This window comes from Alosa alosa, chromosome 12 (assembly GCF_017589495.1).
Source record: "Alosa alosa isolate M-15738 ecotype Scorff River chromosome 12, AALO_Geno_1.1, whole genome shotgun sequence".
Lineage (NCBI taxonomy): Eukaryota > Metazoa > Chordata > Actinopteri > Clupeiformes > Clupeidae > Alosa > Alosa alosa.
The window spans coordinates 6,629,674-6,642,124 of record NC_063200.1 but is presented as its reverse complement, the minus strand read 5'-3'; the positions used below and the strand labels follow the sequence as shown (position 1 = coordinate 6,642,124).

Sequence of the window (12,451 nt, the reverse complement as noted above, 5' to 3'; positions counted from 1 at the left end):
ATCAGAGGCGCTTGCAATGACTGAGGCAGGGACTGAGCCTGTGATTCTCTGTGCATAGTAAGGTTATGGTAAGGTGCTCTGTGTGAATGAGTGTCATGGTGGTAGTGCAATGGTGATCGTGGTCATGGTGATGGTGCAAATGAGTCAACAGTGCAACAATGCAGAAATAAAGTAAAGTCTATATATCTATATATTTAACTATTTAAGAAAATGTATAAGTGTGGCCACAGTTCAGCTGTGGCATGGAGGGGGGGGTTATGCATATGTGCTAATGTGCTAATATAGCACGCAAACAGTGAGGCATAAAGACAGTGGTACAAGTGGCTAGTGGACAGACAGTACCAAACATGGAGGGGATGAAGAGGCAGACAGACTATGCAGAGAAGTCTATCTCTCCTCTTCTCTTAAGTGAGGCATTGAACAGTTCAATGGCCCTGGGGACAAATGACTTTCTCAGTCTGTCAGTTGTGCAAGGCAGTGAGCGAAGTCTCCAGCTGATCAGGCTCTTCTGTTTAACATTAGTGCTGTGGAGTGGGTGACGCTCATTGTCCAAGATGTTGATCAGTTTGTTCAGGGTCCTTTTATCAGATAGTGAAGTGATGCACTCCAGTTCAGCTCCCACTACAGAGCCAGCTTTCCTTACCAGCCTGTCAATTCGCCCCACATCCTTCTTCCTTGTGCTTCCACCCCAGCATACTACTGCATAGAAGAGGATGCTGGTAACAACAGACTGGTAGAACATCCTGAGGATGTAGTACCTATTATTTTCTTAAGAAAAACTGAACACCCAAAGGAACTTTTTTTTTTTTTTTTTTTTTTAAAAAAACTAATTGCTGCAGCTCCTGATACTGGCGGCACTCTTTGAACCTCACACACGCACTTGCTCTTTCCAGACCGCCCTCCAGTCACCTAGCGCATTCATCTGTTAATTTGGTGCTGATTGAGCGAAGACAGAGATTTAGTTGTCCATGCTTTCATTTGGTTAACTATCAGAAGCACTTACGTGTGCAACAGTATGATATATTGTCATCTTAAATATTAACTGTGAGTAAAATACATGTTATGCTGTTTTTATCAATGACGACGTCACTTTCGGTTCATTATTACATAATGAACCATATTGTTAAATTTTGATTAAACAAATCGCAAGACCCGCATCTTGTAATAACAACCACAACATGTAATAACTTATTAATATGTAATAACTTATTACATAACTTATTACATAATGCGGCAAAATATTTTTCATATTGCATTCAGGCAGTTTATTACATAATGCAGCAGATTATTACAAAATCCGGCAGTTATGACTGACGTGATATTTATTACATTTTATTGAGTTATTACATAATGCGGTGTTACAGGGTGCACACAATCTGAAGTCTAAATCATGATGCCATGTTCTTTATACGATGCATAACGTCACAGGGCCTTCTTAGTTTCCATACGTCATGTCAAATCAGGGTTCTCCCCCTTGACAGGTGATTGACATGTTGACAAGTCAATCAGGGCCCTGGTCAACCTAGTTCCAATTTTTTTATTAGTCATCATAATATGATGGTTTTGTGCACAAGGGAGCTGTTGTAATCGTCTTGTTCCCTACATTCAGGCGATCTCATGCATTGTTTCGCTTGTTTGTGCATGGGCTCATCACATGAGTTTTTAGGGGACATGGCATCAAGTTTTCTACTGCAGAGTGACTCATAGGCCTTTTTCATCAGAAATTTACCACATTAACTTTGCACTATTAAATCTAAAATATGTCTGAGCTCATGTACGATCTATCTGCCAGCCACCTACTTTGCCTTAGCAAGCAACTACTTTCACAGCACAGCCTTGTTTACCAGCTCGTAACCACAGTGAGGGCACCAAGCAAGCATCAAGGACAAGAACATTAACCTGCATAAAGTCAAACACAACATGAAAGGAAGAGTATGGATAAAGCACGCTGGTCGCAGTCAACATTTTAGAGTGGCCCAGTCCAGACCTCAATCCATGAAATAGTGAGCACAAAGCCAGAGTGACTGCCAAGAATAGTTCCTGCCTCAAACCCGATAGCTGTTGAAAAGGTGTTCTAAAATCACTGGAAACGTTCTCTTGGGCCATATTGCTGAATTTAGTCATCTGTTTCATACCATTCTGACTGCCACTGAGAATACAGATGCCTCAAACAACCAGCTGGGGTGCTGGGGAGTTCTATTTTGATGACCCAGAGTGATTATGCCAGGTGGTGTTTTGTCAGAAGGAGGCATTGATACAGTGTGCCCTATTCCTCCTGATAGGACTGTAAGGCTGTGTTGTTTGTTCAAGGCCAAGTCTAGAGGGAGATGCAACAGATGTTATGGGCTTCCAAAAATGGCAAAGGATGAAATGTGAAATTCCAATGTGTCAATTAGGGCCGTGGCACCCGAAATTCAAATGGACGCCACGGGCAAACCGTTTGAGATATTGACCTGAAACTTCAGATTCCCTCGTTTGATAACATAAGGCATATTTTCACCGCTTTTCAGCAAAATATTTTATTGGCGGTTTTCACATGGAATGACCCAAGATGCCACGGTTTCTGCTTTTTGTGTTTCCATAATTAGAGTTGTTTGAGTAGTTGCCTCATTTAACTCGCTAAGAGAAAGTATGGCACGCATACACTTGCTTCATTGCATTTGATAATGCATGCCTTCTAGTCAGTATTGTGCGTTTCTTTTTTTATTTTTAAGTTTATGTTCTGTTTTTGTGTGTCTGTCAGAAAGTGAAGGAGCTAGGGTTTGATCAGTCACTGATGGCTCGACTGTACAAATGTATACACCGTCTGAGCCCCCCACGCATCCACTTCCTGAGTCAGCAATACAGGATGCACCCAGACATCTGCTCCTTCCCTTCCAGATACATCTACAACAACTTACTCAAGACCGATAGGTGAGGTGCACAGAGTTACTGTACTGTCCAAGCACATCTTCCTAAAGTAAACATTCAACTAAATACTTTTTGAAACAATGCTGCAACTTATGGGAATGACCGGTGATGCATGATCCATATTAAGGTTTAAGAAACACCAGAATGAAATTACAAATTAATAAGCCATAGTAAAATGCTTCAGGAAATTCAGAAATTCAAAGTTAAGCTCAAACAACTGGTTGAAATTTGTATATTGAAATCTTAACCTTTTTCACATTGCATATCATATTTCCATTTCTGGTAAATCTAATGTATTTTGATTCATTTTCAGAACGATCGCTCAGAATCGCTGCTCTAAAGAGTGGGCTTGTGAGTCCTACAGGGTGTTGGATGTTGCTGATGGACAGGAGATGAGAGAGAGGGAGTATGTCATCACCTTAAAGAAATGCATTTAAAAAATAAGCATGTGCTGCTCCATTACTTATGTTGACAATTTCTCTGTGTGTGCATGGCAGCTCATATTTCAACCCTAAGGAGGTGAAACTGACTGTAGAGTTAGTGCAGTTGGTCGTTGAGCGGTACCAGAACCGCACTTGTTCCCAGTCACTTCAAAAAGTCATTGGGGTCATCACACCGTACAGTGGACAGAAGTTTCGGATTCGCGAAGCCCTCCGAAAAAAAAACTTGACAAAGTCAGTGTTGAGCACACTCAATCTCACAACAGTAATTAATGGTTGAATAATATAAAAAAAGACACATTTAACAAAAACATGCACTGAATTGATGATTTTTGTATTTCTTTTGTGTTAGGGTGGTGGTGGACACAGTCGATGGCTTTCAGGGTAGGGAGATGGACTGCATCATTGTGTCCTGTGTGCGAGCCAGCAACGAAATGGGTTCCATCGGGTAAGTTTGTGAGCGTGCGCAAGTATGCCTGCAAAAGCATTAGCACTTGTGTTTGTATACATTTTTCCTTTTCCTCAATGCTTTGTGACCTGTCTGGGATTGAACTTCCAAGGTCATCTACTGCTTTTCTGTCATGTTCTGTATATGTTCAAATATGCAAACTGTCCTCAAAACATGACTAACTAGACGGCATACCAGGTGGCGCAGACCTCTGCCAAGGTCAAATGTAACTGCTTTTACAACCTTAGCAGGACTGAAACTTAATTCCTCAGGCTTAAGTAGCCGTTGACCAATAGATACCGCAACTGCTTATCTAACCAAGTGTTATGAGCTTGTTTCCTATAAGTAACAGTCCAATCAGAATTTGGGGTTCACCTCCTCAGCAGATGACTGATGTTTTGGCATGATGGTATATTTACTACCATATTTCTCTTAAGATTCAGTCAGGACGATGGAATATCAGGATCCAGGCTTTTATTCTTTTCAATGAGGGGCCAGTGCCCCTCAAGGGAGAGGTACATGTTTGAGTCACCCCATCATGGGTTTCACCAGTATTCTCTGACTATACAGAAACAAATCTACCATATTTAAGTTACACACAAAGAGAAGGAGTGACTTACTAGTTTGAATATGCAATATAAAGGTGTGGGGATGTGGTCTCTTGTTGTTGTGTCATCAGGCCTGATCAGCTTTATTATTCTTTAATTAAGCTTCAAAGGCCTGGCCACATTGTTTTAACACCCCAACTTGCTCATGGCCAAATGGTGACAATATGACTTCTGCTCCCCCATCCTTGTTCCCCAGTCTATACAATAGAGAGTCACACCTGAGGATAAGCCAAAAGGTCCCTAGACAGTGCCTACTGAATTCTAATCATTCAAGGATAAACAATGGATACGCTGCATACAGACCAAAGACACACACACACACACACACACACAGGGTACACATGGGTACAAAAATCACAAATGACCATAATAAGTACAGAGTATGTACATTTACAGAAATGGTTCTGACAGTCTGAAAGTCTGCCAACACTTTCAGGCAAACCAACCAGGGATGTGAGATCAGTTGGCCTTACATATATGTTCTGTACAAAGTGTTCTTGGGTAAACTTTTCTCTATCCTCAGATAACCTAATATTCCATTTTGCTTATTAAATGCACTTGTGAACTGCTGACAGACAGACTGCACTTAGTAATAATCAGCAAAACAACAGGAAAGTAAAGGGCTGACGGACAGACAAACATTTATCTGACCGCAAACACTTGCTATGTTCAGATAAAAGTCCTCTTTTTACATGAAAACAAATTTTGCATTTCGATTAGATATCAGGGTCCAGTCAAGGTTCAGTTTCATGGTTCCATGTCCCCTGCTGGTGTTGGTTCACTGTGTTTTATCAAGTCCAGAGTCAATGCAGCCTTCTACCAGGAAATGTTTAAAGCTCTTCATGTTTCCATCTGCTGACGAGCTTTATGGAGATGCTGATTTCCTTTTCGGGCTGGTCTCGGCACCTGGTCAGTGGTCACAGTGCCAAAACTGCTAGCAACTAGTTTGCTTACCATGGCGTTACGGTGTTTGATTTAGGGCTGGGCCATATGGCCTAAAAAACAATTCAGATTTTTTTTCACATAAAACCCGATTTTATGATTTTAATCATTTTTATTTTATTTTTTTTTTTTTTTACCCCTACAACATTTCAAATGACAAAAAATTTGAAAAATTATGACCCGTTTTGTTCATTTTTTTTCCCTTTGGAATTTTATCTAGTTTGGTAGTAGACCTATTAATTCTTTGATGGTAACAGACAAGTTGGGTTGGAGGGTATAGTGCAGTTATCAGGCCTACTCTGGCATTTCCAATATCATTAGTTTAAACATTGTGCAGCAGGCCTAAGCCTTTTGAATGACCTCACTAATGAGCCATCACTTTTGACATCAGGTCTGGTTTATGTTTGCTACCCATCAGCAGCTGGATAAAGTTTGGTGATGGAATTTGAAGAGAACATCGATTTAGAAACAAATCGATTTTAATGGGGGGGGGGACTTGATTTTCGATGTAAAATCGATATTTATGAGTTTATTTATTTTAGCCCAGCCCTAGCTTAATTGGCCAAACAACTCATCGACCTGAACCCCATAGATAATCTATGGTTTATTGTCGAGGCAAATGAGACACCAGACCAAACCGTACAAACAACCTTAAAGGAATACTCCAGAGTAAAAATGACCTAGGCTCTATTTATGGTAGATACCAAGTTCAAACTGTGGTTTGAGAGAAAAAATTGCATTTTGAGCAAGATTATTTTATACTATTGACTGCTCAAAAGTCAAAGTATAATTATACTTAATTGGTTGTGTAGTGAATGTCCCTAGTATAGACAAACCAAAGTATTGTAAACTTTGAAAGTGTACAGAGGGGTTATAACAAGACCTGTTTCTGAAAGAAAGGAATCTTCTTACATGTTCCGTAGCGTTAAATGGGTGGGCACGTTTGATCTTGCAGCGCTGCGCAGATCTGACTGAACGTGAAGCATGTTCGTGTTGTAAGATCCAGATCTGCGCAGCGCTCATGTCTACACTCTACATGTCCATCACAAATCCTTCTGCTGCTCAATAGTACATAGGCCCTTTTGGATATTTATTTTTCAGTCCCATGATGGTCATTGATCACAGATTACTTAAAAACTAACTGGAACATTTCTTTTAGCAAATAATAGTGGTAATTCTATAATTACCAATACAATACATATACTGCTCAAAATGAAGGGAACACAATTTTTTTTCCACAATTGGTAAAACACATTTTTGAAACCTTCCACCCTTTTTTCCATTCTCAAACTACATTCACAGAATGTCTGACAGTTCTTGCAAAATAAAACACTCTCCTCAAAAGTTTGTTTGGCTCTGAGCACAAGTAAGTGTCAGAGTACTGATCCAGTGGATGATTGAAGTGTTCCCTTAATTTTTTTGAGCAGTATATTTTAGTTACACTCCTACTTTTTGGAACTCTGTTAACTTAGGCATATATTTAGGGCCCGAGCACCGAAGAGTGCAAGGCCCTATTGTTTTTGTAAGGATTATTATTTATTATTATTTTAACTTTGTCTCAAAGCGTTTTCCTTTTTTGAGCTGGTTAAGATGGGGTGAAAAGTCTTGACATTTGGTACACACATCAGGCGTCACGCAAAGCAGTTAGGTCACAGAGCTTGGCCCCGGGCGTGGCCCAGGGACTCAGTAGCGCCCCCTTAGGTGTTTGATGCAGTGGTTGGCACATACACACACCTACCAAATTTGATCGGTCTAGCTGAATGCATCTCCCCAAGATGAACAACTTTCGTATGTACAATGCATTAGCCACGCCCAACAGGAAGTGAGCTATTTGGGATTTTGTGCAGACTAAAATGTGATTAATTGTGATGCCAAAAGAGGTGCTTCCCATCGGTGAAAACGCATGAAATTTGGCACACACATCAAGAGGTACTGTGAATACACAGGAGAAAAGCCTTGGCACCAGGCTTTGCCCAGGAACTCCATAGCGCCCCCTTATGTCACTGTGACTTGTGGTTGGCATATAGTTTTAGATACACACACCAAATTTGGTGGATGTATGTAACTCCCAAAAACAATCAACTTTTGTATTAACATGCCATTAGCCATGCCCACAGGACGTGAGGTAATTGGGACTTGATCAATTTTAACATACTCCTCCTAGACGATTGATCCGATTCATGTGAAAGTTGGTATACATGATTCCAGATGATGTATGCTTCTGATTCTAAATTGTGAAGCTTTTTTTGATATGTTGTAATTTGACAAAATGGCAACTATGAATTTTAATACCCTTCCACATAAACAATAAATGTGTCTTTTTAAATTTCACAGGTCTTTGAATACCATGGTAGTGATATTCACATGCCCATAATGCATATTTGGCATAGCGCCACCACCTGGCAACAGAAAGAATGGCAATTACACGGATTTCACATGATCAATTTTAACATACTCCTTCTAGACAGTTTGTCAGGTTCATGTGAAATTTGGCAAATATGATGCCAAAATGTTGCTGATGTTAAATTGTGAAGGGATTTTTGATATGTTGTAATGAGTCATGATTTTAATCTCACCATATAAACAGGAAATGTGTCAAAGTCACAGTGCATTGAATGAATGGTCTGAATCTTCTCAGGTTAATAGATATTATGATTATGATGATATCCAGACACCCAATGGGCCTGCCTGGCATAGTGCCACCACCTGGCCAAGTAGGAAATGTGCCAGAAATGCACAATGCCTTAAGTGATTGATCTGAAACTTCATAAAATATTGGATAATATCATTGTGATTATATTCACACATATAATTCACATGCCTAGCATAGCGCCACCATCTGGCCAAACAGGAAATATGCCAGAAATGCTCTATGCTTTGAATGAATGGTCTGAAACTTCTCAGGTTAATAGATATTATCAATATGATGATATCCAGAGACCCTATGGGCCTGCCTGGCATAGCGCCACCACCTGGTCAAGCAGGAAAATGTGCCAGAAATTGGTAATGCCTTTATTGGTTGATCTGAAACTTTAATCACAATAATGATATCCAATATTTTGTATATTCACATGTGTAATTCACATGCCTAATATATCGCCACCATCTTGCCAAAAAGTGTATCAGAAATGTTCTTTGCTTAAAATGAATAATCTGAAATTTCTCAGGTTAATATATATTATGATTATGATGACACACAATGGACCTGCCTTGCATTGCGCCCCATATATATATATATAATTTTTTTTTTTTTTTTTTTTAATATATATATATTTATTTTTTTTGGACAGCACTTCATATGTATGCTACTAAATTCACTGTGGATGCTGTGTGTTAGTTTTCTAGGGAACCGCCACCGAATGAATGTCACAATCACCAGAGCCAAATACAGCCTTTTCGTTTTGGGACACCTGCGCACCCTGAGGGTAACATGGGCATGCACATCCATAGCATTCATTGAATTTTTTTAATTTTTTTTTTAACACATTTCGGTATTGCCCTGATAATGCTATACATTTTCCCTTCTAGGAACACAGCGACTGGAAGGCTTTAATAGAGGATGCTGAGAGCCGTGGGACCATCATAACAACGAAGGAGCAGCATTTCAAAACCGATGCCCGAAAAATATTTAAACGAGATCCTCTTCCCCCTCATAGGACACAAGATTGGCCTTCAAATCCCTCCAACAGGTCCCAGTTGTCACGATCAAACAGCACGCCCCCCTACTCAAACACCTCCAGGGTCAACTTGAAATTCAGGGCTCCACAATCCACAGATCGGCCCCGTGACCCAAGGTCCAGTAATACATCTTCAGGAACGATTCCCTCCAGGCCGGCATCTTCCACGACAGCCAGGGGACAGGATCCCACAGATCGGCCCCGTGACCCAAGGTCCAGTAATACATCTTCAGGAACGATTCCCTCCAGGCCGGCATCTTCCTCGACAGCCAGGGGACAGGATCCCACAGATCGGCCCCGTGACCCAAGGTCCAGTAATACATCTTCAGGAACGATTCCCTCCAGGCCGGCATCTTCCTCGACAGCCAGGGGAAAGGATCCCACAGATCGGCCGAGAGACCCTCGGCTGCAGGGCAGCTCCTTGAACACTGCCCCTTCGAGACATCCGAATCTCAGTGTTAGCAGGGACAGGCATGACTCTTATGAACATGAGCGACGGCGACCCAGTCCGAACGATTTGGTGTCGAGTTCCACGGTCGAAAGAAGCAGCTCCTCTCATCGGACCCCCTCAGATTACTCGAGGAGGGAGAGGCACTAGTATCTTTTTTCCCCTTCTTTTTTAAAAACCTTATCTCCACACTGGGACTTTGTGGATATATACTTTGTATATACTAACTGTACATACTTTGCCAGAAATAACATACTTTTATTTTTATCTACCTTTTAATTGTGAAGGTGTGTTGACACTGTTTTGTTTGTCTTTTTCATATCTGTTAAATGGCTGAATAAGACTATGCTCGCACTACCCATACAAGATGCATTAAGTTGATCTTTATGTGATCAGTCACAGTCTCCATCCAAACAGAAAGGCCTTTCAACAGGGACATGCACAACAGACACCTGAAGACCCTGTTTTTACTGGTGCTTTTGTGCTGTAGGAAAATTGTAGGAAACCTGAATTTGCACATAGTACTTGGCGCTTCAAATGGGCAAGCACGTTTTATAGGCTTTAGTACAGCACGGCTTCAGCAGTGGGCCTCAGTTTGAGATTCATCGTGCCTTAGTTTCTTTGAAAGGAAGTTCTTTTTTTAAAGAAAGAAAAAAGTTTACAGGAAAGAAGAGTGGTTTTATAAATTGCGTTCAGTTTGTTTGTCAGTATTCATCTGTATCTGACTGGACTGTGCTGGAGTCTTTGTAGAATTAAATCCAACTACTTGTATTTTATGTCTGGACGCTTTGGCTCTCTTCTGTGTGTATGTTGTGTGGGGTCAGGCCAAAACCTGAACCAGAAGAGTTCTATCAACATTCTACTCGCACTTTGCTTTCTTTTTTTTTTTTTTTTCTTGACCTTGGATTGTTGTAGCTTTTCTGGTGTTGGTATTAATTCATACATGGTGCTTTTCTTGTCAACACTGGAATCATATCTTTGTTATATGGGCACATCTGTTCATTTAGACAAGAATGAAGGTGACTGTATATTGTAAGTTATTTTTACTTAGAAGTGATTTTAACCCCTAATGTTTGCTCATGTCCTCTCCTGACTTTTCAAAAGCTCCTCTGGATGATCACATTAGCTGAAGTTAGAATATTAAACATATTCACAGTTAAATTTACAGATCACAGGTTTTTAGCTGTGATTTAGCCTGTCAAATACAGCTATGAATTTTTTTTTTTTTTCAGGGTGACCGAATTCCTGAGTGCGTTAACTGCTTATGACTAAAATGGGTTATGAGGCTATTTTACTCTCAGCCAATCGGTTACAGTGCAGAATTGTGAAGTAGATTTGCAGAACCAGCCATATTTGTTCACTCACTCTTTCAGTCCAATCATTTCTGGAGAAGAAAGCCACACTCTCCAAAGTACCAATGTCTGCGTAAGGTTTGTTTTGGTGGATGTTTTTGAAGTATACTCATTATTAATGATGGGAAATTATAAACGAGCATACTTAATTAATTGAGAGTCCCTTGGTCTGTACCATGATTATTTTAGAAAATGAGAACTTCAAAATGATAATAGCTGATGTTCATCCTTAAGTAACACATTATAGGAATTCCCTGTTTCATCAATTTGCAACATACTGTGTAACATTTGGCGATAAGGGTAACCAGTTAGTCTAAACACGCACGATGCAAGTTGGGCAGGGATAGAAGGTGACCTGGGGTGAGGAAACTGACTTCATACCATGCAAATAAGATCATATTATGCAAATGAGAAGGAAACACCGGAGCTGGGAATTTCTCACTGTGAACAGACCACTCAAACCACCTAATAACACTCCATCTGAATCTCTGGGGCCTCCGTCTTCCTATACGTCACATGTCCAATCAGAAATCAGGGTTCGTCCTTTTGACAGGTGACATGTTGATGAGCCAATCAGAGCCCTTGTCAGAAAGTCAGATAATCATATTGGTAAAAATTCCAGCTACAGTTACCATTAATGTATGACATCAGTTGGTCTCAATGTGAGGTTTTGTTGATTCATGTTAGTTGGATGTGCATGGGTTTGGATTTTTTGACACTTCCCAGGCGACAGGCGTCCAATGGATTAATCATGTCGGCCTGTGTTATAGGGACACTTTCCTAAGCACCCAGGTAAGTACATGAGCCCAGGTGAATAGGACAACAAGATCTACTGCAGAGAGGTTAAATTACTTCATGGAAAATTTCCTCAATTGTCAGACCAACACTTAACAAGCTTGAACTGTATCCTGATGACTTCAAAAATTATCAACCTATTTCCAACCTACCTTTTGTATCTCAACCTTGAGGGGATAGTGGCATCTCAAATTCAGGGTAAGCTAAAAAACAATCTCTTTGAAACCTTTCAATCTGGATTCCGTTCTCAACACATTACAGATACTTGGTTACAGTGACCAATAACCTCCTTTGTGTGGCTGATGATGGACTGTTATTTTAATATTTTTGTTTATATATGTGCGTGTGTGTAATTTGTGAAGTGACCTTGGGAGTCATGAAAGGCACTTTTAAATACAAAATATTATTATTATTATGTAGCTAAAGACCTAAGCTAAAATGTTTCCCAAAAAAAGTGATTCTAGGGTGCAGTTGTTTTGGTTTGGATATTAATATTTAATTTGAATATTGTTTACATCACATGGAGCCATGGTAATAGCAAGTCATACTCAATAGCCTACTCATAGAGCAAATGTTGCACACCCGAGTTTTTAAATATTTTGAATATTAACTAGCTTTTGCCACCTTGTTTGGACATATTTTCTATACCAATGCACACATTTCTGTTCAATACGATTAGTGAAAATGGGGAAAACAGTACTACTAGACATGCTTCTTTAAAACAAACATGGACTGATTTCACCTGCCATGCACTGATCTGCACTTTTTTATATTTTTATCTTCGCCGCCACTTCTGCCCAAATGGCCACTGGATGATTGTTCCACCATTTT

General features: G+C 40.1%; 1 protein-coding gene across 6 annotated transcripts in view; it reads left to right on the top strand.

Annotated features, from left to right (window-relative positions):
• LOC125304450 (probable helicase senataxin) overlaps positions 1–10,249 on the top strand; it is a 33,792-nt gene extending 23,543 nt beyond the window's left edge. For 5 of the 6 annotated variants that reach the window (XM_048258740.1, XM_048258739.1, XM_048258741.1 and 2 more), the window contains 6 exons: positions 2,744–2,913; positions 3,224–3,316; positions 3,408–3,584; positions 3,703–3,798; positions 8,686–8,773; positions 8,877–10,249. In XM_048258740.1, coding sequence (XP_048114697.1) covers positions 2,744–2,913; positions 3,224–3,316; positions 3,408–3,584; positions 3,703–3,798; positions 8,686–8,773; positions 8,877–9,623 — 1,371 coding nt within the window. In that variant the 3' untranslated portion in view covers positions 9,624–10,249. The remainder of the gene's footprint in view (positions 1–2,743; positions 2,914–3,223; positions 3,317–3,407; positions 3,585–3,702; positions 3,799–8,685; positions 8,774–8,876) is intronic. The other variant, XM_048258742.1, reaches the window with a different exon arrangement.
• Positions 10,250–12,451: the final 2,202 nt, after the last annotated feature.